The sequence below is a fragment of the Narcine bancroftii genome, chromosome 13 (assembly GCF_036971445.1).
Source record: "Narcine bancroftii isolate sNarBan1 chromosome 13, sNarBan1.hap1, whole genome shotgun sequence".
In the NCBI taxonomy this organism is placed as follows: Eukaryota; Metazoa; Chordata; class Chondrichthyes; order Torpediniformes; family Narcinidae; genus Narcine; species Narcine bancroftii.
In genome coordinates this window covers 13,771,879-13,796,766 of record NC_091481.1, presented here as the reverse complement: position 1 = coordinate 13,796,766, position 24,888 = coordinate 13,771,879, and the positions used below count along the sequence as shown (strand labels likewise).

The window sequence follows — 24,888 nt, the reverse complement described above, 5'->3', positions numbered from 1 at the left end:
TGCCAGCTGAAGTGGTAAATGCGGACTCAATTTAAGAAGAATTTGGACAGGTACATGGATGGGAGAGATATGGAGGGCTATAGACTGGGTGCGGATCAGTTGAACTAGGCAGAAAAAAAGGTTCAGCACAGACTAGAAGAGCCGAAGGGGCCTGCTTCTATGCTGTTATGTTCTATTGCTCTATGATTCTAGATACTGGAATCTGGAGCAACAAACAATCTACCGCAGGTTCTCAACAAGCTGAGCAGCATCAATGGGAGAAAGAGAATGGTCCCTATTTCTGGCCAGAACCCTTCATCAAGAGCAATCTTTTTCTCTCATTGATGTTGCCTGACCCACTGAGTTTCTCCAACAGATTAACGTAGAACATAGAATATTACTGCACAGTACAGGCCCTTCAACCCTCAATGTTGTGCCAACCTATATATTTCTACCAAAAAATACAAAATCTTTCCTACCTTTATTTTTCTTTCATCCATGTGCCTGTCTCAAAGTCTCTTAAATGCCCCTAATGTTTGTTGCTGTACTTTATTCTTTTGGCCTGATTCTTCACCAAAATATTTTGATACCCGTATCTAACATATTTTTATGCTATTCGTGAAAATATCTATCATCCCTGCAGGACAACATTCTTGAAATGGAAAAGTGAGAATGGGTGCTTCCTAATTTCAATCTTAAATACCAGGGCTCCAGAGATGAGACTCTCCAATGTTCCCGTATGGGTTTACACAACCGTAGGTACAGTTAGGATAAGTCAAGTTTAATCCCGCTCAATAGCAAAATAACCGCAGATTATAGGAGTCGAAATTACAAGTAGACAGATTCTCGGAAAGCACAAAAAGTACCCTTATATAAATTCATTATCTTCATACTTATAAATGGAACACTAGTTAGCTTCCTCTTCCGAAAGGAATTCCATCTCCATCTGGATGCCCCTTCTCCATCCCATCCCCAATCTCACTGATCTGAGACTCGCCTTTCCCAATCCTTTTCAGGGAACATTTTCCTCGTCCGTTCGAGTCTTCTGTTGGAACTTGATGGTTTAGGGAGATCAGCCACAGTACCTCTCATATCAGGAGGCATCAGACTCCCTGGAACGAGAACATTCCCAAACTCGAGGAAGGGCAAAAGTTCCTCGTTTCCCGTTCGTCCCCGCCGGACATAACCTTGCCCAACTCTTCTTACATTGTTAGCTCAGAAAATGAGCAGGTTTGGCCGCGTCAACAATCTTGAACTGGCTGTTGCCGGGACACAGCAATGACAAAGGCCTCTGGGAGGGACGGGGATCAGTGATCCAGGAGTTAAAAAGGATACGCGCTTCACTTCGTCGTGGCTGCAGTCCTAGGTTGCACTGTGACCAGCATCTCTCCGTACTTAATCGCGAATCCAAACCAAAAAGTGTGAGTGGCTGTTTTAAGATCTGGGAGGGGAAAATGCGAGTTCACAGCAAAAAAAATCTGAGCATTGTGCTGCATTCACACTCCCCCCCCCCCCCCCACTCAACTCCCAGTGAAACCTCGAGGAACAATCAGTTTTTCCATTAAAAAAATAATATTCCTAAAACCCAGCTGTTGGAGGGTCTGACTCTGATTGCACAAGTGAGAGGTCAAAGAACTGCTGGAGGAACTAACACAGTAGGGCAGGGTAGAAATGGGGAAAAAAAAACACATGGCCATTTCTATGAACTGATGCTGTCCTGACCTCTGAGTTTTTCCTCCAGCAGTTCTTGTCTGCCAGCATCTGCAGCGTTTGTGTGTTTGTCACTTGTGTGCAGAGTTTGACACCTCCTTGGAGGAGGGCGGCGAACCCAGAGCCCCCCGCCTGAAGGGATGCAATGAGGGGAGTTTCGCGTTTGGCTGCCACGCCACTCTCAGAACCAACTTCCATGTCAAGCTCATGTCGGAACCCACTCTCTCTCTCTGGGTGGAGCTGACTTCGGCCCTCTGCCTCCGACAGGGTGAACCCACCTCGATTGTTCCCGTATGGGTTTACGCAACCTCGTCTGCGGTTAGGATGAGTCGTTGTATCCTGCTAAATAGCGGAATAACTGCAGATGCTGGAAATCGAAAATAAAAGTTTGTGTCCTTCGCTGACTTTTGGTCTCCACCCCACCACATGCCATTCTCTTTACTCATCGAATTCATCAGACCGCTCTACAATTTAACATGTTTGATTTTAAATTCTCCTTGCGCAGATTAAAGTTCTGCAGTGCCCTCCTAATGTTTGGGACAAATATTTTTGTTTCTGTGCTCCACAGTTTTAAATTTGTAATCAAGCAGTTCACATTCACATAAAGTTCAGTTCACATAAAGTGAACATTCCAGATTTTATTCATGGGTATTTGCATACATTTTGGTTTGAATATATAGAAATTACAGAACTTTTTATAGAGTCCCCTCATTTCAGAGCATCACAATATTTGGGACATAGCATGCAATGACTGCTTGAGGTCTGTCACCAGGTACCTCTCTGCCAGGGCTCTACTGCAGCCATCTTCAGCTGCTGTTTGTTTTGGGGACTTAAGTTTTCTCTTCAGCATATGGAAGGCATGCTCAATTGGATTTAGATCGGGTGACAGACTTGGCCATTCAAAAACTTTCCAGATTGTAGCTTTGAAAAACTTTGTTGCTTTTGCAGTATGTTTGAGATCATTGTCTTACTGTAGGATGAAGCGCTGTCCAATACGTTTGGAGGCAGTTGCTCAAACATGAGCAGATAAGATGTTTCTATACACCTCAGAATTTATTTTGCTACTGCCACCAGCAATTACATTATCAATGAAAATAGGTGTGCCAGTACCTGTGGCAGTCATGTATGCCAAGGCCAAAACACTCCATGATCAAGTTTCACAGATGAGGTGGTACGCTTTGGATCTTGGACAATTCCTTTATGCCTCCACACTTCGCTCTTGCCATCACTCTGATAAAGGGTAATCTTGGTCTCAACTGTCCACAAGACACTTTTCCAGAATTCTGCAGGCTCATTTGAATACAAACTGTGATCTGGCCATCCTTTTTCTGTGGCTAACTAGTGTTACGAGCCCAGAGGACCCCCAAAACCCAGCAGCAATAGATATTCACCAAGACAAATGGTTACTTAAACAAACATTGCTTATAATTATCTTTAAACATGAAAACAGATTCAAACTTTAACTTATCACTTCTAATTCTAAGTGCACATGTATGTGTGTGTAATTTCAGAAAAGTTCTTTGGTTCACAGTCCACTTCTCATTCCTCCAAGTTCACTGGTTGCAGGCAATTCTTATACTGTACACAGAATTAAACATTTATAAAGTTCACCATGTTTTGGTGCTTGAAAGATGAATGCTTACCACTCAGGAAGGTTCTTGTCAGTTTTCAGAGAGAGATTTATTGTACATTTACTTCCATCAGCCACTTCAGTGTCTTGCCAAAGAAACTTGCCCTGTCAGGTTTCTCCAGATGATAACCTCTTTCTTTCAGGTCATCACAAGTCAAACATTAGACTGCCATTCCTCTCCTCTTGCATGATCCACAAGAGCTTTGACCAGGCTGAAATAAGAACCCGTCTTCTGAATGGGGTTTTCCACAAGCTTGTCAGCTTGTCCTGTTCCAATCCCAACTGCTGTGGCTGGCTGTAACACTGTAGAAGTGATCTCTGTGTGTGTCTCTCTGAGAGAGAAAGCCTGTTTGACTCTCTCTGATTGAAAAACCCTCTTCTAATAGCTCCAGACAGAAGCGGCTCTGACAAGCTCTTTGTAAACAACAATCCATCAGTGAAGTCTCTTGGGCACTCTCCAAAGCTCTTGCAAAGGCTGTGGGGCTGGTATGTCTAACATGGGGCAGAGCTCCAGTTAAATAAGATCTGTTTTAAAATGTTTGTAGGTAACCTACTCTAACAAACATTTCCCAATTTATCTCCCAAAAAACATATCTGTGTACTCTGTCACACTAGTGTTTTGCATCCTACAGTGTAGCCTCTGTTCATGAAGTCTTCTGTAGACAGTAGTCATTGACACATCCACTCCTGCCTCTTGAGGAGTGTTTCTGATCTGTCGGAAAGGCATTGGGGGATATTTTTCCTTCATTATGATGAGAATTCTGTCATCAGCAGTGAAGATCTTCTTTGGCCTACCAGTTCCTTTGTGATTACTAAGCTCACCAGTATGCTCCTTCTTATTAATAATGTTCCAAACAGTTGATTTTGGTTATCCTACGGTTTGGGCGATGTCTCTTATGGTTTTACTCTTGTTTTTTTCAGACTCATAAGGGCTTTTTTGATTTTTATTGACAAAACTCTGGCTCTCATGTTGAAAAATGACAACTACAGACTCTAAAGGTGATTAAAAGCTAAGAAACAAGCCCAGCTCTCTTATACCTGCACCATGAAAGAATTAAACATACCTGAGAAATTGCAAACACCTGAAAAGACAAATGTCCCAAACATTACGGTGCCCTGAAATGAAGGGACTATGTATAAAAAGTGCTCTAATTTCTACATGGTCAAACTAAAATGTATACAAATAACCTCTTGAATAAAATCTGGAATGTGCACGTTTGATTACAAATTTAAAATAAAAGAAAAAAGTGTCTTATCCCAAACATTACGGAGGGCATATAGATGCTGCCCGACCTGCTGAGAACTTCCAACATTTTCATTTTTATTTTGCATTTTGTGGAAATTCTGAAAAGAATTTCTACCTTTCTCCCAAACTTCCCAGGTGATGGTGTATGAAACTTAACACAGCCGGGACAATAATATCCATGATCTATGATTATAAACTGCTGATATTCAATTATTATTCTAAACTGTGAAACTCGATCCATTCATTATGTTTTGTGTTTAAATTCATGGAGCCAGATAAATCTATTCACCGACAATGCCTGCTGATCCTTGGGTTGGAACATGGAGACCTCACCGCCCAAGAATGGCGATTGCAGCGATGTACAGTGGCCCAGGCCCCAAGTACCTTCTGCCTGGACACATAGGTCTGTATATCACTCTTTAACCAGAGTATTCTCTTGAATGCAACATGAAGGTTGAAGGACTTAATGACTGATCATTCACGATGTTAATGAGCATATTCTCATACTGAGAGAGGGCAAATAAATAAGAGCTGCGAACTCATCAGTTCCTTTTATAAGGGTTCCATCTCCGGAGTCTGCAGATGAAACTTCACATTATGATGATAGCAGTAACCTAAATCAAACACAGCCCTCAATCACAGCATCTGCAGTCTTTCCTGTTTCATTCAGATGTAAACAAGGGTGCAGTGCTAATATTTTAGGTGCCGGAGCTCTCAAAAAACAGAAGGATGTCTTGTGAAACCCGGCCTTGGTGGTTGCCATGTTGTATTTGGTGTTGTATAATTGAGAGTGAATGGTAGAACAAGAAACGAGGACAACCGATTGCGGAAAAACCAGGATACCTTGTATGTCCAGAATAGTGTTCAGCAGGCTGGGGGGGGGGGGGGGGGAGGAGAGTCTACTGTCGCCGCCACCGTTGCCACCGGAGCTAGACATCCAGAACTGCTGAAAGATCATCAACTCGATGAAAGCCGCACTTTGGTCTGCCCGAAACCTGTTGGTCTTTCAGCACATGGAAATGTCAGTGAGGGAATGCTGCTGACTGGTGCATTCCAGGCAGCAGGAGTAAGTGCTGAGGGATTGAGCCAATGCGAGAGCACTGTAGAGAAGGACCACAATCTAGAGTTCTCCCATTACTGAGCATTGAGGGGCTGAGACTGAGGGATAGTCCCTCAAACAATAGACAGGGGAGATACCACATGGTGCCACACTGGTGGTAATGGGGTATTTAGAGAACAAATGCAACAATGTACATTTTTGGGAATGCATAGATATGATTGAAACTATAGGTGAAAAGACTTTGAATGGTTTTATTTTTTGTAAATAATTTACTATGAGTAAAGTCTATTTTTGCAGACTTTTCCATGGATTGTCACCTTGCTGTGGTGGAGAAGCTTGTGTGATCCCCTGTGATCCTGAGAGTGATGCCATCTGGAGCTATGCTCCTGGTAGGGTCACCCATGGCATTAAGGTCGAGGGTGAGGTCCCTGACAAAGAACAATCCAACCAAGTCCTCAACGGTGGAACAGGCGGACAAAGTTACTCTGAACTCAATGGGTGTGAAGGCGGACGAAGGCTGCAACAAATCCACCAGCTCCAATCGCTGTGGTTTCTATGACATTGGAATTAGTTGGTTGATTTGTGAAGTACGGTGTGCTTCTTGGAGTGCAACATCCAGTACACGTTAAACAATAACACAAGCTCTGGATCAAATGATCGAAGGCCTTCATCCTCTACCTAAGGATTTAAACACAGAAGCATACAGTCAAGGGACTGAGCAGGAGACAGGGGGTCCATAAATCTATTAACTGTGGAGGAGACAAGAACCTTGCGAGTCTAATGAACGAGTGGGATTCATGAGCTCCATGAGTCTCGCAATCATGCAGGAGACAGAAGGCCCATGAGTCTAATGATCGTGCAGGAGACAGGAGATCTGTGAGTCTAGTGACCATGCAGGAAACAGAATCAGAATTTATTGTCAGGAACGTGCCATGAAATTTGTGGTTTTGCAGCAGCATCTCAGTGACATTTTTTTTGATTAACCACATTTCAAAACAAATAAAATAGTGCAAGACAGAGTGAGGTAGTGTCTGTTGTTCATTGTTCATTCAGAAATCTGATGGCAGAGGGGAGGAAGCAGTCCTGCTGAGTGCTTATCTTCAGGCTCCTTGAGTCAAGTGACCATTGAAGAGACAGTGGCTCTGAGAGTTCAGCAGCAATACTGAGAACATAAACTTGGTGTGTTTAGGATCAACGTTTATGCTAAATGACAGTCTTGGCTTTGCTCCAGCTCTGGCAAGGATGAATCCACCTGAATTCATTGGGAAATCATGTTCCAAATCCCATCAAACACTTCTGATATTTCCAGTCTCTTTAATTTGCAGGTTATGTGGACCATGATTCAACAACATACAGGGCTCCTGCTTATTCCTTGGCTCAGCGCTTTCCAGGCTTTAAGGACAGTGGCACTCCAGCACCAAAATCAATCCCAGAAAAGATCACTCACCATGGGAAGGATACTGTCCCTGCATGGACAATGGGTCACCGACCAAGGGATATTGATCCTAGTCAGACACCAGGACCAGGTCAGTGCTGAATGCCTCTTGAAGGGTAAAGATCAGGTAATTGACAGGAGAAATACATTAAAAATGGATTGCTCTGTAATTAGTTCAGTTCTGGCATCTTCTACATTCTGTCTAGACTTGAAGGCCCTGCAAGCAGCTTTCTGAATACATTGTTTCTGTACATTTCTGTAGTGTAGATAAAAGCTCTCACACGACAGGAGGGAGAACAAACACTTTTATTAGTATTCAACAACGGTTATGGTTCACAAGTAGGCTTCAGAGGGGTTCTGGGTTTAGGCAGGAAACCAGGATTATAGATGGATAAACAGGGGTGGAGCTGGGAGGCGGGGCCAGTCATCAATACAGTACTTTCCCAGTGAATCCCAGTTCACTGCAATTTCCTTGTTCCTATTGATTGTTCTTCAAGTCTACTGTTTTTCTCTTTCCAGTATTTTTATTGATATATATAGCATGCTCATGCATAAGTAATAACAAGAATAAGTCTATCATTTTGACTAAGCTTCTTGTTATCTAATTTGATTTGAATCATAACCTTTGAAAAGAAAAATAGGGCAATTGCAGGGCCAGTGAGATTAATGTCAGTAGCTGGGAAGAAACGAGAAAATCCTGAGGGACAGGATTAAACTGCACTTATATTGTGGCTTTGTTTATAGGAGATCCCAAGATGTAAAAATATCTTGATGAGGACACTGCAACTTGAAAGAGTTTATTTTGAGCTTCAGTAAGGCTTTCGATAATGATCCATTGAAAGGCAAGTCCAAAAGATAAGAGCCTATGGGATTCAAAGCATGTTGGCAAATTTGATCAATTTTAGCTTGGTAATAGAAGTGAGAAGATGATGATATGGATTGGAATTCTGTGACCAAAGGGATCAGTGTTTGGACCCTCATATCTCTTATCTGTGTTATATAGATTAATGTAAGGCATATACCATGAATGTTTATTTTCCCAGGGAGTAATGAGGGAATCAGGGTGTACAGCACCAATCACTATTTTGTAAGAAGATTCAAAATGGACTGTTTCTGCAGGGATGTGATGCCCAAATCTCCACAGAAATGGGTGAAGGGAAGAGCCACCTTTATATATATATATATATATATATATATCAGTCTGTATGTAGTGTGTACACAATCACCCAGTGTCACCACTGACTGGGGGTTCTAACTATCCCTGTCCCTGTCTGAAGAACAGGTCTGGCCAACTTTCTGTGGAATCTTCTATTCATATGGTCATCACTTGTACCTCGTAGAAAACATTGCACAGAAAAAACTTTTACCTCAAAGTAATCAGGCAACAGACTGCAAGTAACCTCATGGAGATCCTGTGAGTATAGAAGATGATGGATCTTTGTCAGATGGTTTCTCCAACAGATTGTTGAAGTAATTTGGTAGAATTTGGAAGATCTTATTTGTCCAGTGGTGAGAAGAGCATATTGTTTGATCCATCTTGCATGGTTCTATCACATGCTGCACTGAAGGATGCGGTGTTGTGGATGAGTTTGTCACCAATCTTCTCCTAGAGTGTGGAGTTTGCCAAAAAGATCTGGAAATTATTGCAGGGTATTTGTTAAGGAGCATGGCAAATAGATAGGTAGAACATGAACTCTGTGTTTTACAGGCTGTTCCATTCATGCTGAAATAGCATTGGTGGTGGATTGAAGATTACCATTTTGGTGAAATGTATGCTTTGGTCTGCCTGAAATATATGCTTTGGTCTGCCTGAAATATGCCGATCTTCCTGTTCAGGGAAATGTCGCTGACCTAATGTTGCCGACTACCCCAGCAAATTGCAGGACTATCAGGTTATGAGGGATGCATTTAAGCTTGGTGCAGTTACCACGTAGTTTAGGGCTCTCCTACCAATGAATAATAAGGGGCTAGGCTCTGTATAAAAATGACTAAAACACAGATGGAATGTTTGGAAATGAACATTAATTCCTTGTTGACATAATGTAAATATTGGAAATGAACATAATGTTATTCTTGGCACAGTTAACGGTGACAGATGAATCCTTGATGTTGTATAAAGGCAAACTTTATAAGTAGAAGAAAAAAATCCAAGAAATCTGAATTCTTAATTCAATACAAGAAAATGTGAATTTAATTAGAACATTCGAATGATAAAACACTAGACCAGTAAATTTTATCACAAAGCTGTCAAATTGATTTAAAAAGTCAACAGGTTCATCTATGATTTTTTTGGGCAGAAGGAAACTGAAACCTTCGTCCAAACAAGTAATCTTGAAACCAACCCCATGGCATAACTGGCTTTTAATTATCCTTCCCTCAAATGTGTATTAATGATAACCATTAATAATCTGTGCATTTCCTCTATACTCTAAGAATGAATGGCAACAACTTCTAAAATAGAGTTCAATTCTGTACAAAAAGCCCACAATTTCTTAAATTTAGATCTTTACATTATAATCTTCAGGGAAATATTTGAAATTAAAAATAACAAGCCAGGTAAATTCTCAGAGCTTGATCTCAATTAAACTTGGTAACTGCACTCAAAATTATTCTTGTACAATTCCGTAAGAAGCAATAATATAACAAAGACATGTTAAACAAGGAGTGTCACGAGTATTTGGCAATTTTGGTTTAGATAGACAAGAATGTTTTCTGCATTAATTGCTTTAAAATTAAAATGTATCAGGGTTGTAGGTCAATTGAGTGCAATTTCACCATCAATTCTCCACCTCAATATCTTGTGATTTGTATGGCGGCGTGCTCGGTCGCAGCGGCTAGCAGCAAGCACTACCATAGCAGCAAGCACTTCCACAGCAGGCACAGCAGGTACACCGAACCCGATAAAGTAAACGGGAAAGTTAAAAAAAAAAGCTATCATTACCACGGCAGATATCCACAGTGGCGCCGACAGCAGCAGCAGCGGCGTAGCAGCAGACGGACCGGCCGGCGGGGTCCGCTGTCGAGGGCTGCCATGGTCGCAGGGAGCGGATTCCTCCCGAGGTGAGCCCCCTCCGCATCCGTGGAGGTTCAGGACCTTGAAAGCCGTGCCCGAGTTGCACGAAAGCCCGGTCCGGCCCGGCATCAGTCACCTCCACGTTTTCGGGTCCCACATCACAGAGCCCGTCACGAATACAATGGACCCGCCGCCCAGCTCCATGAGGCTGGACGCGGTGAGTCAATTGGCCACGGCATCTGTGCCTTTGTTGCGCGAGAGCCCGGTCCGGCCTGGTATCGGTCACCTCCATGTCTCCTTGAACTTCAACAGCAGACAAGTGCTGCTAGGCATCGGACTTTCTGCTAGGATAGAGGTCACGGACGAGTTCCACCGCTCTCACAGCATTCCCAGTGAGATAGCGAGACCAGCGGGAGCTCCTTGGATTGTTGACGGCAGTTGCAGCAGGCAGAGGCGGAGGCAGAGACAGAGGAGGGAGAGGAAGCAAAAGCGGGGTTGCCGCTCAGGCCTGCTAGCTAGGCTGAGGAAGGCTCCCCACAGACCTCTGCTCCCTAGCATGTTTCTCAGCAACGGGCGATCCTTGGCAAGCAAAATGGACGAGCTGGAACTTCGGGTAGCTGATGACCGTTATGTTAAGAACTGTGGCGTTATGGTGATTACCGAAACATGGCTTCATCCAAGAATACTGAGCGAGGCCATACAGCTACCTGGCCGCACCGTTCATCGTAGCGACCGGAGCAAAGAAGATTCGGGTAAGAGCAGGGGAGGTGATTTATGCGTCTATGTAAATAATGACTGGTGCAAGGATAGTTAAACCATATCCACTACCTGTTCACCATTGTTAGAAACTATCTCTATCAAATGCTGTCCATTATTTCTGCCGAGAGAGCTAACAGCTGTCCTAATCATGGCTGTCTACATACCACCGGAGGCAAATGCCGGCTCAGCCCTCTCACTTCTTTCGGACATAATCCACAAACAGCAGCAGGCTCATCCGGACGGTGCACACATAATTGCAGGCGACTTCAATTAAGCAAACCTGAAGTCTGTCCTGCCAAAGTTTTATCAACATGTTAAGTGCCCGACCAGGAAAGGAAACACATTAGACCATGTGTATACCAACATCAAGCACGCATACAGAGCCAAACAACTCCCTCACATAGGCCAGTCAGACCACCTCTCCCTGTTCCTTATCCCTGCTTACACCCCTCTGAGAAGAAGCTCAGCTCCTGTGAGAAAGACCATTACCACCTGGCCCGTTGATACTCTCTCCCAGCTCCAGGACTGCTTCGAACTCACTGACTGGAGTATATTTGAACACCATGACTTGTCAGCGTATACAGAGTCTGTGTTGGAATACATCAGGTTCTGCATGGAGACTGTCACTGTCATCAAACACATCCGGGTGTTCCCAAACCAGAAAACCTGGATGACCAGGGAGGTTAAATCACTCCTCAGAAGCTGCAACACTGCCTTTTCGATCCAGTGATAATAAATTGTATAGTGCTGCCAGAGCTGAACTAAAGAAGGGCATCAGGAAAGCCAAGCTAGATTATAAGGAAGTACTGGAAGGCCATCTCACCGACAACAATCCCAGGCGAGTGTGGCAAGGGTTACAACAGCTGACCAACTTCAGGGGTCAGCCCAGCAAAATTGTGGACTCAAGCACTGCATTGGCAGAGGAGTTAAATACCTTCTTCGCACGCTTTGAGTCCACCGCCTGGCAGCCTAAAGCTGCACCCCCTCTAACCCAGTCCGCTCCTAGCTACGAGCCACTGACTGTGCAGCCATTCGAGGTGGAACGAATCCTCGCCAGGATAAACCCAAGAAAAGCGGCTGGTCCAGACGGCGTACCGGGGAAGGTACTTAGGGCCTGTGCAAATCAGCAGTCCCTGGTCTTCACCACAATCTTCAACCTCTCCTTGTCAAAAGCCATTATACCAGCTTGTCTGAAGGCCTCCACCATCATACCCATACCAAAGAAACCACAAATAACCAGCCTAAATGACTACCGTCCAGTAGCACTCACACCTGTCATCACCAAGTGCCTGGAACGACTGGTCCTAGGCCACATCCAAGACTGTCTCCCTCCCTCCTTCGACCCATACCAGTTCGCTTATAAAGCGAACAGATCGACGGAAGACACCATATCCATCATCCTCCACACTATGCTGAGCCATCTGGAACACAGGAACACCTATGCAAGGGTACTTTTTGTGGACTTCAGCTCAGCCTTTAACACCATCATCCCCGATATCCTAGTCAGCAAAATGTCTGCTTTGGGCCTTCATCCTCTCACCTGTTCATGGATCAAAGGTTTCCTTACAGATAGACCACAGACAGTCAAACTTGGAACCCACCTGTCCTCCACCCGCACATTGAGCACAGGCTCCCCACAAGGCTGTGTGCTGAGCCCTTTGCTCTTCACTCTTTACACTGTCGACTGCAGACCTGTCCACGCCAGTAACACCGTGGCGAAGTTTGCAGATGACACCACAGTGATGGGGTTGATCACAGGGGGAGATGAGTCTGCCTACAGGAATGAAATCCTGAATCTGACCGAGTGGTGCCAGGCTCATAACCTGATCCTAAACACCATAAAAACAAAGGAAATCATTCTGGACTTCAGGAAGCACAGGTCTGACCCGCTCCCCCTCTACATAGATGGTGACTGTGTGACGAGGGTCCACAGCTTCACCCTCCTGGGCATCAATATCTCAGACGACCTCTGCTGGACTGTAAACACTTCAGCAGTCATCAAAAAGGCCCAGAGGCGCCTGTACTTCCTGAGAATGCTCAAAAAGAGCAAGGTGGGTCAGAAGCTGCTGATTACCTTCTACAGTTCCACCATACAGAGCATCCTGCTGTACTGCAGCACAGTATGGTTCTCCCATTGCACTGAAGAAGAGCGGCAAAGACTTCAACGGGTGGTGAGGGCAGCAGAAAAGATAATTGGATGTCCCCTACCCTCCCTGAAGGATCTCAACACCTCTCGTTGCCTCAGTAGAGCACAAGCAATAATAAAGGATCCCACCCAACCTGCCCTGCATCTGTTTGACCTACTACCCTCTGGCAGATGCTACAGGTCAATCAAGACAAGAACAAACAGACTCAGAAACAGCTTTTTCCCCCAGGCTGTCACTACACTGAACACACATATCCACAAATTCCCCTCTCTGTCCTCCACATCTATTATATATACAGCCGACACCCCCCCTCCATTCACATAAAGGACATAAACGGCACTGTAAATTAAATTTTTTATTTAACTTCTGTGGTGCTGCCTGTGGTTGCGTCGCTGCATTGGTAACCTTGTCTTTTTTTCTTTCTTTGGCTTGGCTTCGCGGACGAAGATTTATGGAGGGGGTAAAAAGTCCACGTCAGCTGCAGGCTCGTTTGTGGCTGACAAGTCCGATGCGGGACAGGCAGACACGATTGCAGCGGTTGCAAGGGAAAATTGGTTGGTTGGGGTTGGGTGTTGGGTTTTTCCTCCTTTGCCTTTTGTCAGTGAGGTGGGCTCTGCGGTCTTCTTCAAAGGAGGTTGCTGCCCGCCAAACTGTGAGGCGCCAAGATGCACGGTTTGAGGCGTTATCAGCCCACTGGCGGTGGTCAATGTGGCAGGCACCAAGAGATTTCTTTAGGCAGTCCTTGTACCTTTTCTTTGGTGCACCTCTGTCACGGTGGCCAGTGGAGAGCTCGCCATATAACAGGATCTTGGGAAGGCGATGGTCCTCCATTCTGGAGACGTGACCCATCCAGCGCAGCTGGATCTTCAGCAGCGTGGACTCGATGCTGTCGACCTCTGCCATCTCGAGTACTTCAACGTTAGGGGTGTAAGCGCTCCAATGGATGTTGAGGATGGAGCGGAGACAACGCTGGTGGAAGCGTTCTAGGAGCCGTAGGTGGTGCCGGTAGATGACCCATGATTCGGAGCCGAACAGGAGTGTGGGTATGACAACGGCTCTGTAAACGCTTATCTTTGTGAGGTTTTTCAGTTGGTTGTTTTTCCAGACTCTTTTGTGTAGTCTTCCAAAGGCGCTATTTGCCTTGGCGAGTCTGTTGTCTATCTCATTGTCGATCCTTGCATCTGATGAAATGGTGCAGCCGAGATAGGTAAACTGGTTGACCGTTTTGAGTTTTGTGTGCCCAATGGAGGGGAGCTGGCTGATGGAGGACCTCAGTTTTCTTCAGGCTGACTTCCAGGCCAAACATTTTGGCAGTTTCCGCAAAGCAGGACGTCAAGCGCTGAAGAGCTGGCTCTGAATGGGCAACTAAAGCGGCATCATCTGCAAAGAGTAGTTCACGGACAAGTTTCTCTGGTAACCTTGTACTGCTGTCATAAATCTCGTTATATAACTTGTACAATGACAATAAAAAGCTATTTGATTTTGATTTGATTTGATTTGTTTTTGATTTTATCTTGCTACTGATTGTTGAACATGAAAGCAACTGCACTTTGGTCAGTTAGCAAGGTAAATCATTTGTCGGCGAGGTAGTGTCTCCAGAGCCGTACCACCTCGACAATGGTTTGGGTCTCCTTCTCGACAAAGGAGTGTTAATTTTGGGGTCCTGGAGGGTGTGGGAAAAGAAGGCTATGGGTCTGTCTGCCTGTTTAAGGATGGTAGGCAGAGCCAAGTCAGACACAATGTACTCCACCTGGAACAGAGTGGATTCATCCATAACGTGCATCGGGGTCTTGGCAATGTCTGCCTTGACGTGGCTGAAGGCCATACAGGCCTCTGACATCAGGGGAAAGGAGGTGGATTTAATAAGGAGTTGGGCTTTGTCGGCATAATTAGGGACCTACTGGGCATAGTAGGAGATGAAGCTGAGGCACCTTTTCAGGGCTTTGAGGCGCATGTGATCAGAGTCGGAGCTAATGACTTCATTCTTCATGACGCAGCCAAGGATGGCACAGCCGAGTTGTGCAAAATACACATTTAGCCTTATTGAATGTAAGATTAAAGAGTTTGGTGGTCTGGTGGAATTTTTGGAGGTTGGCGCCGTGATCTTGCAGTTCATGGCCGCAAATGGTGACATTGTCCAGATATGGGAATGTGGCCTGCAATTCATACCAGTCTACCATTCGGTCCATCTCCCACTGGAAGACCGAGACCTCGTTGGAGATGCCAAAGGGAACCCTCAGGAAATGGTAGAGGCGGCCATCTGCCTCAAAACCAGTATATTGGTGGTCCTCTGGGCAAATGGGGAGCTGGTGGTATGCTGACTTTAGATCGATGATGTAGAATACCCGATATTGAGTGATTTGGTTTACCATATTGGATATGTGGGGAAGAGAGAACGCATCCAGTTAATGGTATGACGTACTCCATCATCACACTTTTAAGGTGGCATTGCAAGTCCAGCTCCAGTAGCATGGCAGCACAGAGCTGTGACATCAGGAGTTTAAAGTCTTTGTAGTCTGTGCCCTGCATGGTCAGAGTCACGAACGTCAGCCATATGGGGCTTTGAGGCCAAAGAGACTTTGTGGCTTATTGGCCTTACTGCGAGGGAGTAATGCCGCACCATGTCAGAATGGATGAAGCTCTCCATGCTCCCACTATCAAACAGGCAGCTCATCTCGTGGCCATTACCTGGATGTCCTCATCGATCTGGCGGCTTGGTGAGGGCTACCTTGATCCGGTATGATGGAAGCCAGTATTTGATCACTGTCTGTAGATGCAGTGGAGTATGTGGGTGTTTGGTCCCAAGATGGAGGCATTCAAGATAACAGCCTCCATGGCTCACATGTGGTGCTGCTGGATTTCAAAGATGGTGGCGTCGAAGATAGTGGCCCCCATGTGGCACTGCTGGTTTGGGGTGACTTGGACTTACTTTTGTGTAATGTCCTTTCTTCCCACAGTTAGAGCAAACCATGTTTTTCGCCGGGCAGAATTTCCTCAAGTGCTTGTTCTGGGTGCAGAAGTAGCACTTTGGATATTCGCTGAGTACAGTGGCCGTGGTTGGATTGCTGGAGGGATGTGGTGGTGGCAACATTCCATAGGGTTGCAGCCCTCCCACATCCAAAGATGGTGGCGCCTGGGGCAACCTCGAGGTAGCTGCATTGTCAGCCGGGTAAGCTTGCATATTCTGGAGGGCCACCTCTAGTGTACCTGCCATTTGACTGCCCTCCGCAATTTGAGCTCACCTTGCTCCACTGTCTTTACCAGATGTAGTTGGACCAGATGCCCATGATATATGCGTCTCTGATCAGGCCCTCCATATTCACTGCGGCCGTCATGGCCTTGCAGTTGTGGGCTCGTCCAAGTGGTCGATTCTCTGGGTTGCTGTTTTTGGGTAGCCAGGAGGTGTCTCGCATAGATGTCGTTTACCTTCCTCAGGTACAGGCCTTTAAGGATGTCCATCACCTCTGGGTACGATTTGACGTCCCTTATCATTGAATATACCAGGGACACAACCTGGGAATGGAGAACTTGCAGCTGGTTGTTCTCTGATCGAACGATAGTAGATGATGCCTGCAGGAATGCTTCTTAGCAACGTAGCCAGAATTTGAAGCTGTTGGAGGTTTCAGGCGATTGTGGGTCAATTTCCAACTTTTCTGGTTTTAGGATCTGCTCCATTATCAAAATTTATGCTAATAACATTGATGCACCATCAATAACTCCAAAAGACTAGAAGTTATGTAAAAATGATAAGCTTTCATTATCAATCTTACAGAGGGATGTCAATGCTGGTCGACTGTCCCGAACTGGGGACAGCCACAGGTACAGTCAGCCAAAAGGGCTTGTCCAGCCAGCTAAACATACATACAATGGTTTACCACAACAGGCTCGTGAGTCTAAATAAAAATACTTTCCTTTGTTTAATTGCTACTTTACTGTTCCAATGCTGGCAGCCATGATGCATTCTCCACGTATCAAATTTCTGAAATTCTCTCCATGGCCTACCTCACTTGATCCTCCTCTTTTTAACATGCTGCTTAAAACTTTACATCTATAAACTTGGTTTTGGATAATAATGTCAACCTCTTTTAAATCTTACATTTACATTTAAAGTATTTTAATTTAAACATACAGCACAGTAACATCCCCTTCCAGCCCATGACCCCATGCCACCCACATACCCCAATGAACCTCCAACCAGTGTATGTTTTGAAGGGTGGGAGGAAACCCATGCAGACACAGGGTGAACGCATAAACTACTTAAACACAGTGCTGGATTCAAAGCCGGGTCCCTGGTTCTGTAATAACACTAACACTATTGCTTCCTGAATTTTGATTAAAATGTTCTGTGAAGCACTTTGGGATGTTATGCTGTGATAAAGATGCTATATCATTGCAGGGTATTAGTGATCTCCAAGCTGCATCCTGGAAACAAGTGCTTACAAAGACTGATCCTGCTCTTTCTGTTTTTCTGTGCAGCGAATTACAAGGCAGAAAATGCAAATAGATTGGTTCACCGCTCTGATCCAGCCTATTCCATGGCTTTGCGCACAGTCGGGTTCAAAGGAAGTGATGGCCCAGGTACAGTCTGCTGTATTTCATTTGTGTAGCTGGTTAACAATGGAGCATTTTTACTACAGTTGATTGACCTGAGTTGAACTCTCAGCTAAGTGTTGTTTTTAACAACTGATGAGGGATGAGTTCAAGGAACAGCTGAATGGAGATAAAAAGCACAGAATTTAAGACTAATGATGGGCTATAACTTTCATGTATATGTTAACAAGCCACCATAAAAAAAATCATATAATCCTCACCTTATTCAAATTAGCAGATAACTCTCCTTAGGTTTTGTTCTATGGCTTCTAATGACTGAGATACAGATCCTCAGTTACTCAGGATCACTCCCTCAGTCCTAGGGTCCCTCTCAATCAGGATCACTTCTCCATCAGTACCGGAGCACCACAGGGCTGCGTTCTTAGCCCCCTGCTCTACTCGCTCTACACCTATGACTGTGTGACTCGGAATGACAACACATCTACAAATTTACTGATGATATCACAGTAGTGGGTTGTATAAAAAGAGGCGATGAATCAGCATGCAGGAGGCAGATTGAAAACTTGGTTGATTGGTGCAATTACCTCACTCAATGTCACTAAAACAAGGAGCTGATTGTTGACTTTAGGAAGGTAAAACCAGATGTGTATTGATCATTGGAGAGTCAAAGGTGGAGAGGGTGAGCAAATTTAAGTTCTTGGGAGTCACTACTTTGGAGGATCTTTCCTGGAGACAACCCACTAATGGCATCATGAAGAAAGGACGTCAATGCCTCTACTTCCTCAGGAGTTTGCAGAGTTTTGATATGACATCGGAAACACTGGCAAATTTCTACAGATGTATGGTGGAAAGTGTGCTGAATGGTTACATCGTGGTCTGGTATGGGGACATCAATACCCCCGAGAACACCTACAGGGAACGCTGCCATCGGAGAGCAGCAGCAATCATCAAGGATCCACACCACCCAGTATACGCTCTGTTCTCATTGCTACCATCGGCAAAGAGGTATAAATGCTGCAAGACTTGCATCGCCAGGTTCAGGAACAGCTGCTACTCCTTCATCATCAGACTCCTCAACAACAAACTCAATCAGGGACTCATTTAACTTTATTGTTAGTATTTTTTCTCACTCGGTATTGTAGTCAGTTGTTTACATTTGTTTACATGTGTATATTGGGTACAGGTTTTTTTTGCACGAACAGTAAGTGGTAATTCTGCGTGGTTTGCAGAAAATAAAGAATTTCAGGGTTGTATGTGATTTTATGTATGTAATCTGGCAATAAATCTGAAATCTCACTCTCAAGATCACCATTTCCTCAGTGCATTGATCTCTGTCACTATAGACCTTGCATCACTCTGATTCTCTCCCTCATCAAATGGATTTATCTTGGTTCCAAAGCCCTCTGACTGTCATAGTCCCTCTAAACACTCAGAGTGTTTCTGAGATCCATATTATTCTGACTGCTCCCTGAATCCTGGAGCTCTCTGCAACTCAGACATGCTGCCTCCAACCCAAAATTCCTGTCTCTCAGATTCCCTCCCTCTGTCCCTTGATTCCTATAATTCTGAATCCATCCTTCATTCCCAGGGTTCTCCGAGGTTCAGATATCCCCTCATTCCAAGGTTCTTCACATCACACCCCCTTTTCCAGTTCTTCTTATCATTCAAACTCCTCACTCAGATCCTTTGTCATTCCTTCTGTCCTGAGACTTCCTGTGGTTCAGATCCGACCCTTCATTTCCTGATAGCCTGTAACGCAGCTTCTTCAGTCCCTTAGTCGCTCCAATTTCAGGCCCCTCAATCATTTAGAATCACTTACTCAGTCGCATCATCTATCTTTCAAACTCACTTGTCTCAGTCAGATTCACTGCTTCAGTCCCAGAACCCAAAACCTTCTCAAAGACCCCATTTGTGGATTGCCTGGACCATGGACCCAGACCTCATCACTGCCTAGGTTCAAACATGGACCAAAATGCTGAATTCCAGAAGTAAGGTAAAATAACTGCCTTTTGACACCAAGGCAGCTTTGAATGGTATCAAGACGACCTGGTAAAATTGAAGTCTCTGGTCATGAACAAGTAGAAATATATAATTCAAGATTCCTTTATTGTCATGTAATAAAAACAGTGTAATAGTAAACTAAGATTGACTTTAGTCTGCAATAAGGCACCTCTTACAGTCAGAGAAAGAGAAGCAAAAGAGAGTCCCCCCCATAATCACTGAATGTACGTAGATTCGCCTCCAGCCCTTCCTCAGCCTCTGCAGCTGCACAGACTCCAGTCCAAATCATCAGGCACCACACGTCCCAGATCCAAATCTCCAACACAAGCAGGAACCCTTCAGTGTCCTCGCCACCCTCCCGCATCCTGGTTCTGATTCCTGGTACCTGTTCAGCCAATCTTGAGCATGTCCCAAGCAGCCCGCAGCCTGCTTGCAGCCTCGTGTGAATCCTTTGACTGCAGCCTTCAGCAGGCCAACAGCCCAGTGCCTGTAAGCATCTCAGCCACAGAGTCTCTCACTGGTCAACTGCCATTGTCACCCCCCAGTGGGTCATCTCCTTTGCTTCTCTTTCTCCAATGGGGGGGGAGGAGGAGGGTTGTCTCCCTGTTTTCTAGTGCCCGATGCCAGTCCTTTGCTTCTCTGGAACCTGCAAACACTTGTGGCAGCTGCTGATCATAGGCACCCACCACCTTGGGTCCAGACCCTGCGGATTTTAAACAAAATGACTGTTGGGTCTTTTAACAGGTTGTTTAAAGCCTGTATAGAGCCAACGGCAGTTGGACTGGACAGTTGGACCCCGTGGAGGAGCACTCTGTCTCCAGTACCCGGTCTCCATGATTGTGACTGTTGGAGGTCAATCATCCCAGCCCTAGATTATTGTTATGCGTTCTTTAGGGTGTTATACTAGGCCCAGCTATGTTCAGCTCCCTCATCAATGACCTTCTGTCTGTGTTAGTCAGAAGTCAGGATGTTCACTGACGATTGCACAATGTTTAATTCCAATCGCAATACATCAGCAAATGAAGCAACATGTCTGTGTGCAGGATGAGACAAAATTCAGGCGTCAGCTAATGAGGCAAGTAGTATTTATACCACAGAATTGCCAGGAAATGACTCTCTGGAACAATATAGAATCTATCCATGTATTCTTGACATTCAACCACATTATCATTGCTGAGTCTCCCTTCATGAGCATCCTGTGGGTCACCTATAAACATCATGAAATATAGCTTGGTAGTGAGTGATTTCCACAAGTCATTTGTTAGGTGTGTGATGGACCACGGCTTATCTCGATTAGGGCAACTCCAAAACACTTTAGAAGCTTAACACATTTCACAACAGATCTGCTCACTTGATTTGTACCCTACCCACCAACCTAAAATACTTTCTCTCCACCTCTATCATTCCTTGGTTGAGATGTGTCCCATCCATAAAATGCCCAGCAGTTAGTTCCCCTGCTCTAACATTTTCTCCCATCATATGATCTCCATCATAAGGAACAAAAGCTGCAGGTACATAGGAACTCTACAGCCTGTTGGTTTACCTCCAGGTTATATGTTATCCTAACTTTAAAACATTCCTTTATTGTGACCAGGTGTAGATCCTGGAACTTCCATCTAACTATATTGTGGGGAATCTTCACCTGAGAAATGAATACATTTTTAAAAATTCCATTATTTCAAGTTCTTTATTCTTTCTTTAATTACCCCCTCCATAAATCTTCGTCCGCGAAGCCAAGCCAAAGAAAAGAAGTTGAATGTAGGATAGCATATTTAATGATAATCTTTGAATTGGGAATTGGCTAGGTCTTCATAAAGGAAAAAAAAACAAGTTAATGGAAGAAGAATGAAATGGATCGAAATATAGTAAAAACCCCCAGTATCTGGCACCAATGGGGTTTGGTGCATGCTGGATAATTGCATTTGCCAGATGCTTGAGATTGTGTGTTATTTGGATTGGCAAACTGACAGCTAGGGGACGCCAATATTCAACTTTTGTAATTTTTGCTTATTTATTTTCTGCTATTTATATTTTAGCAGATTGCTTGAATTCCAGATAACAGGGATTTTACTACAAATGGATTATTTATCCAGACAGCTAACACACCCCAGATTGTCAAATACCTTCTAGGCAGCCTATTTTGAGACACGGTAAAAAAAGATTCAGCCCTCTAATTAGGTATAACTTTACAGATAGTGTACTCTGGCACATCATTTAAGTTGGATCAAGGTTTAGCTCCTGGTAGCAAGGCAAGTAACCATCCCTATCCCTTTGTACTAGGACCTGCACGATACAAGGAAGTGCAAGTATTTGGGCCTAAAATTCCACATTTGAAAGCAGCACCTGCCTACTCCATATTACAGAAAACAGCATTTGGAAGCATGCTGAGTCAAATTGTGAAAGTAAGTGAATCTGTGCTTAGCAGAGCCTGTTTCATTTTTGGACCATGGATGTCGATATTTTTACATCCTCTATTTGACAGAAACTAGTCAAGGGCAGGTACAGTTGTTGAATTTGAGATGGGAAATTTGGTCATTTCTTTCCTTGTACCAATGAATCACGCTGATTCTTGTATGTAATACTTCCAGGAAAATAGGCTTTTCCTTAAATCTAATTTTTCATTTAATCCAGCCAGTGATGGGAACAGAAATCCTGACCTGATGAGTTTCTCAATTTTCCTACATTGTTTTTTGAACCAGGAAGTACAAGATTAAGTCTTAGGTGCCCCCTTATCTAATCACTTGCCTGTCTTCCTCATAATCCCTTTTCTGCCTCTAACTCTGATCACCAAAAACAGGCTGAGGTAACATGGAAGAAATACTGTGCTTGCAATGAAGAGGTCAACCAAGGCATGATCTTAAAAGGTATATATTAAAGATATTATACCATGAAATCATTTGAAGACTTGGAAGCTCTCCAGTCCACTCAAATGTTTTCCTGTTCATAGCTTATAAAACAGATCAAGTGGAGATTGCTGTCTGCACAGTCTCATTGTACCTGAAATGGCTGTAACATTGGCTTTATATGTTATTTATTTTTTGCCAAGCCCTTTGAAAAAATATAAGAGATAAAGAAGCAAATCCATGACTTCCATCATCTCGAGTGACAAGGGCAGTACTACAAAGTTAAACAACTTCCTGATTTGAACACTAGTAGTTGTTTCATTGGGATCATCATGGAAAGAAAATTCTACAACTCCCTTCAGAAAAGCACTCCAGAATCATAGTACCTGTAGTAGTTTTAGATGAACCTGAGAAATCTTTGATCTCAACTATGTGCAGGCTTGGATCTGTGAACCTAAAAATTGTGCACAGTTATAGAATGGTCAGCTCTCCCATTCAGGATATGTCAAAATTAAAGCAGCCCTCCAACAATACTACTGTATGTTGAAAATAACCTATCCAAATACCTAGATGGACAAATTCTGATCTGGGATATTCGAAACATAGAATCTACCGAGATGTTGTAATTGTCTCCATTGTGATTTAAATCCAGTGATTCTGCAATCACTTTGTCATTTGTTCACTGTCCTGTCTTTGAGCCACCCCTCTCCAATACAGCTAAATTTTAAAGGACATCATGCTTAGATCTTCATCAGATTTCAAATGAACATTTAGCACCTGGGCTCTATTTGGGATCTGTGCCAAATATATCTTATAATTGCCTTTAAACTTTACTTCACCTTTAATTACAGACCCCAGGACCATGTGCATATAAACATGTGGATACTGACATATTCAAAAATAGAGCACCTAAATACACAATTATGGAACGCAATGTGATTCCAGGAGATACAACGTTGAGACCAGGACCTAATCGTTACAGGATAAATCATGTAAGTGGGGATGTTGAATTAGAATTTATAATTTTAGTCCCAGCTGCTCGTCTCTATGACAGACTGTTTTCTCAAGCCTCAACTGATAAAGATAAAGGTTCCATTATTGTCACATAATATACATGAAATTCTTTAACTTTTTCTATCATAAGAAAGTTAGAGAGTCCCCCACTTTCTCAAGTGCCCCTCACAGAAATGAGGCCCCAGTGAGGAACAAACTCGTAACATCTGGTTTACAAGACCAGTGCTCTAACCACTGAACTATTGGAGCCTCTTGACACTGACCTTTGTCCCATGGCTCATGAGGTGGAATATTTTCAAGAGGCGTTGAAAGTGAAGGACTAACTCATTCATTCTCATCACACCACCTCATTGGACTGCTTATCCTGCACTCACAGCATCCTCTCATTAGTCAGGAAGATACACCAGTGCCTCCATTTCCTAAGGAAGCTGAGGAGGTCAAGGTGACCTACCTCCATCTTGGCAACCTTTTACAGAAGCCCAAATGAGAGTGTCCTGTCTGGCTGCAACATTGTGTAGTATGTTAGCTGCAAAGCATCGATTTGGAAGTCGAAACAGAGGGTCATTAAAACAGCCAAGATGATCACTGGGGCCTCCCTTTCCTCTATGGATGACATTTACTTTGAGCACTGTCTAAAGAGGGCTCAAGGAATTATAGAAAACTTCTTCCATGCAGTGCACAATACCTTCAACCCACTACCATGGTTCAGAAGCTTCAAAATCAGGAATCAAGGGATTTGGGAAAAAATCAGGAAGGTAGAGTTAAAATAGGTCAGCTATGATGTACAAAATAAGAGAGCATAAAAGGCTTAATGGCCTACTCTGCTCCTATGTGTTCTGAGTCATCATTTCTATGCCACTTGCCTGCATACTGCTGCAGAATAGATGTACAGATCGCATCAGGTTTGCCTATTAGTTCAAGACTGTCCACAGTGCCATGGTTGGCTGGGGCAGCGTGGTTGGCATAGTGGTTAGTGTAATGCCTTTACAGTGCCAGCAATTGGGATCAGGGTTCAATTCCCATGCTGTCTGTAAGGAGTTTGTATGTTCTCCCCATGTCTGCATGGGTTTTCCCCATTCAAAACGAACCTTGGGTGGCATGGACTTATGGGCCAAAATGGCTTGTTGCTGTGCTGCATGTCTAAATTAAAAACAAATTGTGGTGAACAGTGGTTCACTGGATATGAGGGGTCCCTATTTTCATTTCCACTATGTTTAAGAGGAGGGTCTTTTTTAAACCCTAGTTCCATTTTAGAGTGTTGCAAAAGTAAATGTCAAAAAGAGAAATTTATTTTACCTCTGATTTCTTTCTAGGTGAATGTACATAAGAACTATCCCAAGTACACTTTTGGAATCCGTCATTCTGACTACCTTACACCTCTTATTGTGACACCAACAGATTGAGAACCAACCACAACAGCCAGCCCTAATTTCCAGCACACCCTACCATTCTGTGCCGCTGAAATATTAACTGTACTTAAAAAAAACTCTTTCATTTAAA

At 44.0% G+C, this 24,888-nt stretch overlaps 2 protein-coding genes across 6 annotated transcripts in view; one reads left to right on the top strand and one right to left on the bottom strand.

Moving 5' to 3' along the window:
- The window catches only part of guca1aa (guanylate cyclase activator 1Aa), a 59,842-nt gene that overhangs the window by 14,837 nt on the left and 20,117 nt on the right, over nucleotides 1–24,888 (bottom strand). For 2 of the 5 annotated variants that reach the window (XM_069908033.1, XM_069908038.1), the window contains one exon: nucleotides 7,351–8,693. The exons of 1 other annotated variant lie outside the window; for it this stretch is intronic. In XM_069908033.1, the coding sequence (XP_069764134.1) occupies nucleotides 8,667–8,693 (27 nt within the window). In that variant the 3' untranslated portion in view covers nucleotides 7,351–8,666. Of the gene's footprint in view, nucleotides 1–5,879; nucleotides 6,304–7,350; nucleotides 8,694–24,888 lie in introns of those variants that run through there. 2 more of the 5 variants (XM_069908031.1, XM_069908041.1) reach the window with 2 other exon arrangements.
- On the top strand, nucleotides 1,246–24,888 carry cimap1b (ciliary microtubule associated protein 1B). Its single transcript, XM_069908030.1, has 7 exons — nucleotides 1,246–1,400; nucleotides 4,841–4,968; nucleotides 6,951–7,151; nucleotides 17,456–17,557; nucleotides 21,812–21,933; nucleotides 23,226–23,366; nucleotides 24,702–24,888. The coding sequence occupies exons 2-7, from the start codon at nucleotides 4,860–4,862 to the stop codon at nucleotides 24,789–24,791; spliced, it is 765 nt and encodes a 254-aa protein (XP_069764131.1). The 5' UTR covers nucleotides 1,246–1,400; nucleotides 4,841–4,859; the 3' UTR covers nucleotides 24,792–24,888.